We start from the raw sequence: 7,039 nt of genomic DNA on the forward strand, positions 1-7,039 counted from the left end.
GTCCCACACCTTGTGACCTGCTTTCTCATTCCCCCCACCCTGATCTCTCTCTGGTCAAAAAAAAAAAAAAAGAATTAATGGAATAATAATAAATAAAATTTTTAAAAACTGGCGTAACTACTATGCAAAGTAGTATGATTGTTCCTCGAGAACGGAGTGGGGTTGCACGCGGTCTGGCGCTTCCCGTGGGGAATACACGCAAAGCATGAGAAGCAGGGGTCCGTGACTCTTACTACCCCTGTCAATATCCGCCAGAGTGCCACAGCCCAAGGTGAAAGCGAGCCATGCCCTGGACGGCTGGGTGGACACTCGCAGCGTGGTCCGTTCACACAGAGGCTGTGACCTGGCCTCAGGTTGGGACCCTGACACCTGCTGAGCCATGCACGGCTCCTGACACCCTGACACAAGACCAGCCTGGGTGGCCACACCCCCAGGAGACCCTAGAGTAGACACACCCAAAGACAGGAAGTAGAAAGGGTGCCAAGGCTGGGGAGGGCAGGGTGAGTGTTTACTGGCGACAGAGTTGTTCACTAGAAAGATCAGAATCTGGGGACCAGCAGTTAAGAGTTGCTGGACTCCATGTAATCAACCGTGGTTTGAGTCCCGGACCCGGTGGCTTAAAACTCACGCCAGGCGCGTGTGCGTGTGTGCCCAAGATCCCGAGAGGAGAATGGAGGAGAAGGGATTGCGGCGTGACCATCCCCCCTGGGGGGTGAGTTCTTGCTTTTTGTCTCTCTGTCTTTCTGGCGAGCTCACAAGCCCTATAGCAAAAACCTCTCAAACAAAACAAAACAAAAAACAAACAAAAAGAAAATAAATGAATGAATTAATAAAAGGAATTATTTTAAAAAATGAAAACATCGTTCACGGGACCAGCAGGTAGTGTGGTGAAGAACTCTGGGCTCCCACATAGCCCTGTGGGCTGAGCCCCAGCCCTCGGCTGGCTGGCTCTCTCTCTCTGTCCCTCTCTGTTCAAATTATACATAAGTCAGTGAAGTTAAATGAAATATTTTTTTAAAAAAATGTTTAATTCAGAGAACCAGCAGTTAGTTAGCGTAATGGCTATGTCACTGGACTCCCACGTAGTCTACCGCGGTTCGCGTACCGGACCCGGTGGCTTAAAACTCACGCCAGGCGCATGTGCGTGCGTGCCCAAGATCCCGAGAGGAGAATGGAGGAGAAGGGATTGCGGCGTGACCATCCCCCCTGTGGGGTGATTTCTCGCTTTCTGTCTCTCTGTCTCTCTCTGTCTGTCTGGCGAGTGCATGCACCCTATAGCGAAAACCTCTCAAAAAAAAAAAAAAAGTTTAATTCAAAAATAAAATAAAACCCTGATTCGGGAACCAGCAGGTTCAGTGGAGACTGAGGCACTGGATTCCACATGACTGACTGTACCGTTCACGGTTCACGTCCCGGACCCGGCAGCCGGAAAATCAGGCCCGGTGCGCGTGCGCATACCCGAAGTCCTGAGTGGACACTGGGGGAGAAGGGATTGCAGTGGTGCCATCCTCCCTGGGGGTGGATCTTGCTTTCTGTCTCTCTCTGGTGAGCACAAGTGCCCTATACAAAAAAAGAAAGAAAAGAAGAAGGCTCAGATGGAATGACATTTCTGAGCGTGTTTTCCCCATGGTCGTAAGTGGCAGCGGCACTGATGGCCGGCCGGGCTCGGCCTGGCTCTGGGCTAATGAGCCAGGGACAGTGGGACCTGTGCCTCCTGCCAGGCCAACAGGCCAGCAGCAGGGCCTGGGGACAGAGATGGCTGGTGGGCAGACGGCTCTCTGTTTTTTGGAGAGGTTTCTGCTATAGGGCACGTGTGCTCCCCAGACAGAGAGAGACAGAGAGACAGAAAGCGAGAAATCACCCCCCGGGAGGATGGGCACGCAGCAATCCCTTCTCCTCCATTCTCCTCCCAGGATCTTGGGCACGCACACATACGCACTTGGCGTGAGTTTAAGCCCCAGCGTCATAGCCATTACGCCAACTGCTGATCCCAGCGTGTTCACGCGCTCTCTCTCTCCCTCTCTCCCTCTCCCCCCCCCTCTCTTTTAACGTGCCCTTCTCCACCCTCTCTCATTTGGGGATTTGGGGCATGCGCACAGGCACCCACAGTGTTTCTCAAGCTGCCTGGTCTGGGACTCGAACCGCACAGTCATCCATGCAGGATTCACCCGCCTTCCCCGCCCCCCTAGGAAGACTGATTTTTATTGTAGTTTTAGATTTTTGCCAGACCCAGATGTCACGGACACTAGCTGGAGACAGAGAGGGAAAGCAAGAAAACACCCCTGGGGGATGGCCACACCGCAATCCTTTCTGCTTCACGCTCCTCGCGAGATTTGGGGCATGTACACACGCACCCAGAGCGCTTTTCAGGCCGCCAGATCTGGGACTCGAACTGTGTAATCGGCCATATGGGATCCAACACCTTAGCCCCCACTAGTCCAAAAACTAATTTTTAAATAATTATTTATTGTATTTTAGAAGTATTGTTTCACATGAGTTTTGCCAGAGAAAGAGAGAGAAAGCAAGCGGCCAGGTCCAGGACTTGAACCAGTCGGCCATGTGGGAATCCCAGCACCTTAATCACCACGCCACCTGCTGGCCCCCCAGGGGCTAGTTTTAAAACGAATACAAACGTGCGTGTTGCCCAGGTTTTCAAACTGGGGAGACCTCACGCGTAAATGGCGCCCACCACCCAGGCGGAGGGGCCGCAGGACCGACCCATGCAGGACCCATCGGAGGTGCGCACAGGCTTCTCCGTGGCTTTTTGGGGGTGCAAGCCGGGGAGCCAGGGCGGTGACTGCACAGGTCCAGGGGCAGTGCATGGGGCTGGACCCGGGGCTGCGGAAGTGGGTATTGTGAGGTTTCCCCAGACTGGATGTGGGTGGTGCCAGGGAGTCCGGAGCCGCCCGAGGCTGGAGCCGGAAAGGGAGCTGGGGCAGCCTGCGGGTGGGGGGACATCCCGTCCGGAATGCGGGAGGCAGGGCAGAGTGCACGTGGGGGTACTGTCGGTAAAGGGGGTTCAAGGGGAGGCCTGCCGACCGAGCGGAGCACAGGGAGATGGACGGGGTGGGGAGACAGGGGACACCCTCGGGGTCACGGGTCCCGCGTCAAGACGGTTCCGGGGCACGTAGAGGGTTAAGACCCCGGGAATGTGTCCCAGAGACCGAGGCCGGAGCAGACTGGGGTCCGCGGGCTGCGCTGGGGCGCGCCGGGGCCGCCGCGCTCGGCAGGAAACCGGCAGCAGCTGGGAAAGGTCGCGGCGAGAGCCGGACGCGCAACGCCAAGCTCGGCCACCGGGCGGCGGGCCGCCGCCTTCCCCGCGCGGCCCAGCCCTAGGCCCGGGAGCGCCGGAGACGGGGAGGGTCTGCCCAGCCCCGCGGCCTCGGGGCCCCGGCGACGCGGGCATCTGGAGCGTCTTTCTTCCAGGCTCGGATGCAAAGCTCCGGGCAGCTCAGAGCTCGGGGCGCTAAGCGCCGCCCCTCTGGCTGGAGCTGCACACAGTAGGCGCTTACTACGGAGCGGCCGGACCGCAGCGCGCGCAGGGGCGCCTGGCGGGCACTGGCGGCCGCGACCCTGGAGGAGCCCGGCGCCCTGAGAACGGTCGAGGGGCGCAGTCTCCTCCAGCCCCCGCCGGCGCCCCCGGGGCGCCGTGACACCGCGCCTCGGTTGCCGGGTAACCGGGCGGGAAGCCGGGCGGGGGGCGCAGCTGCGCTTGGCGTGGGTGACACTGCGTGCAGGCAGCGCTGTTCCAGGCAGCCCCCTCCCCGGGCTGGGGCTGGGGCGGGGCACGTGGTGCCCTAGCGGAGGGGCCGGTGGAGACCCTACCAGACTCCTGGATTCACTAGCCCACAGCCTCAGTCTCCCGGGGGGCTGTTGACGTTGGGACCCCCACTGGGCTGGGGCGCCGAGGAGAAAGGCACAGACACAGACACCGGAGTGGGGTTTAAAAAAGGGCTTGTTTAATTAATTAAATACAAGGGTGAGGCCAGGCAGGGCGGGGGAGGGGCGCCACGCATGGAATGCACAAGTCCCGGGCCCTCCTCCCCCCAACCCCGCCCCCTTCAGAGGCCACAGCGACAGGGCTGGGACCCGGACCTGACGCCCACCAGCTCCTGGGAGTGGGCACAGGTCCCTCCAGGCCTGGACGTGGGGCTCCTCAGTCCCCTGGGCCTTGCCCCTCTTCCCACAGGCACTGGCCAGGCTGCCCTAAGTGGACACTGGCAAAGGACACCGGCCCCCACCACAGACTAAGGCATCTCACGCTCGGCCACAGGGGAGGGGCTGAAGCAGCCCCTGCTTCCCTTCTCCAGGCACCTGGCCCTGGGTCCACCAGGCTGCTACCTCCCGAACACCCCAGCCTTCCACAGGCAGGCCGAAACCTCCGTGGGCCGACAGAAGGGGGGAGACAGCCCCCTCTGCGGCCTCTGGGGAGGGAGCTCCCAGGTGGGGGTCCTCCAAAAGGACACCCCAAAGGGAACCACAGAGCAGATAGGAGAGGACACAGCTGTCACCCCAACAAGGCCCACCCACCCCTCCCCCACACTCACCCCCCTGAGGACGACGGGCCACCCACCTCGGCCCAGAAAGGGATTGGCGCCTGAAAAAATATTCTACCCGGTCCAAAAACGAGCTATCCTGGGGCTGCAGAGCTGCCCCGCTTGCAGTCCCAGCGGGAGCCCACCCTTCCAGGCCGGGGAAGAGGGGGTGTGCAGAGGCCAGGCCGGCGCGGCATCCCCCGGCTCTGGGCCTCCACCTGCAGGGGTGGCCGAGGGAGCTCCACCCAGTGGCTACCCTCCTGCACCAGAGTGATTGTCGCCTGTCGCCACAAAGGCCGAAGTCGGGGACCCTGCCCCGTGGGGAATGGAGGCCGGCGCAGTCTAATGGTCGCACGCACACGCGCGCACACACACACACACACACACACGCACACGCACACGCGCGCACGCGCCCACCCAGCGGACTGTGGGGTCAATAAATAAGCGGCACGGGCAGCTCCTGACATCCGCCTCCCCGCCCCATCCGGGCCAGTAGAAATGTTTGGAAGAACTCCAGGCCCCCTCCCTCCCCAGACCTCAAAAGCAAGACTGGGGTCCCTCTCTCCACCCGGCCGGGCCCCCCAGGTGTGGGGTGCTGGGCCGCCCCTCCCGAGGGCCGTCTGTGGACACCTGAGTTGAGTACCCGAGCGGGGGCGGCCGGGCTGCACCCCCGTTTCCCTGAACGTCTCCAATGGCTTACAGTGGGGTAGAGGTGGGTTGAGGCGGGGCGGCAGGGACCCCTGTCTCATCTATGGCTGTCTGCACTCTTCACACCAACCTGGCGCGAGGCCGGGTCTGGCAGTGAGTCCCAGAAGCCCCAGTCCCGCCCCTGGGGGAGGCAGGGAGTGGCCGAGGGGAGAGGGGGTGGTCCGGGCTGCTCCCCCCGGCCTGTTGCAGAGATGGGAAGGTAGCAATGATGGCTATGTACAAACACGCCCCAGGGCCAGCCTCGGCCCCTCCCTGGGGCTGGACGGGGCACCCCCAGGGTGCGCGGATGTCTGGGCAGGGCAGGGCACCCTCCCCCGCCCACCGTGCCAAGGGTCCTGGATGGCAGGTGTGTCCCCGGGTTGCTGGTGGTCAGGACAGGACCGGGGCTCTACAGGCCGGCGGGGGCGGGGCTGGGCGCCGGGCTGGGTGCGGGACTGCCCGCCAGGCTGCAGGGCAGGGAGTCGCTGGGCGAGGTGCTGCGGGCTCCAGGGCGCCGGAGCAGTTCCGGCCGGAAGCCAGGGTGGCGGCGGGCATGCTTGGTCAGGTGGTCGCTGCGGGTGAAGCGCTTGGAGCAGAGCGGGCAGGGGAAGCGCTTCTCGCCCGTGTGCGTCCGGTGGTGGCGGGCCAGCTCATCCGAACGCGCAAACTTCTTGTCACAGCCCGGCCAGTCGCAGGCAAAAGGGCGTTCGCCTGGGCAGAGGGACAAAGGACAGGCAGCGGTCAGCGGGGAGATGCAGAGACGACCCATCAGGGCCCTAAGCGTCACGTGACCCAGTCCCCACCGCCAGAGCTGAATTCTCAGAACCCTCACTGCCAGGAAAGCCAGCCTCTCCCGCCACACCGCATGAAAACATTTTCCCGAGAATGTTTTAAATATGTTTTTCCCTTGATTTACGATGGAGTGTGTGTGCGTGCCAGAAACAGGAGCCCCAGGGTTCTGGGACATTCACGCATGTGCTCGAGCCGGGCCAGGGATTCGAACCACGATGACTCTGCAAGCTGCAGCTGCCCAGTGCAACTGGCCACGCCCCCTTTAAAATGCTTACTGAATTCTGGGCCAGCAGGTGGTGTGATGGATAAGGTGGTTAGAGCCCACCTGGCCCATTCTGTGGTTCGATTCCCAGACCCAGGGGCTTGAAAAACATGAGCTGAGCATGCCCACACACGCTCACGCATGCAGGTCCCCAAAGTCCCAGGAGAATGAATGAAAAGGGACTGCGCCCCCGGGCTGCAACTTCTCTCTCCCCCTCTCTTTCTGGCCAGCACACACACTGTGGCAAAAAAACTAAATAGTTTGTTTCTCCCACGAGAAAGAGACAGAGACAGCACACCCCAATGCAGTCTTCGTGCCTCGATACACCTCACCACAGGAACGCTCCGAAGGCACGCTAACATTTGGGGCGCCTGCCCCGTTCTCCCTCCTGTCCCACTGCCTCCACCCCACTCCTGCCAACCGCCAGCTCTGGTGGGGCATTCAGGACCCCCAGGGTGGGCACACAGCAGTCATCCTTTTCCAGTGGCCACCTGGATGCAGAGGGGGCCCTGCCACTTCCATGCTGATCTACCACTGACCTGGCGCGCTATGGGTATGGGGAACTTGAAAAGGGGCCCCCACTTTGTACCCCAAACACCTGCGGCCTTCAAGAACTGGGCAGGGGCCATCTCGGACTGTGGGCCTTCTGGGGACCTGAAGGGGGTTCAGGACGCAGGGACAGGCTGCATGGCCAGGGCCGTCACAGAGCCTGCAGGAGCAGGTGGCGGGTTTTCCACGGGAGGGGAGGGGCCCTGCAAGGGGC

At 61.6% G+C, this 7,039-nt stretch overlaps 1 protein-coding gene across 1 annotated transcript in view; it reads right to left on the reverse strand.

The window, feature by feature from the left end:
- Positions 1–4,527: 4,527 nt before the first annotated feature.
- Positions 4,528–7,039, reverse strand: part of KLF16 (KLF transcription factor 16) — a 15,624-nt gene continuing 13,112 nt past the window's right edge. Inside the window, exon 4 of the mRNA XM_014585496.2 lies at positions 4,528–5,933. Within this exon, the coding sequence (XP_014440982.1) occupies positions 5,632–5,933 (302 nt within the window). The 3' untranslated portion in view covers positions 4,528–5,631. The remainder of the gene's footprint in view (positions 5,934–7,039) is intronic.

Source organism: Tupaia chinensis, unplaced genomic scaffold (genome assembly GCF_000334495.1).
Source record: "Tupaia chinensis unplaced genomic scaffold, TupChi_1.0 Scaffold149964_2, whole genome shotgun sequence".
In the NCBI taxonomy this organism is placed as follows: Eukaryota; Metazoa; Chordata; class Mammalia; order Scandentia; family Tupaiidae; genus Tupaia; species Tupaia belangeri.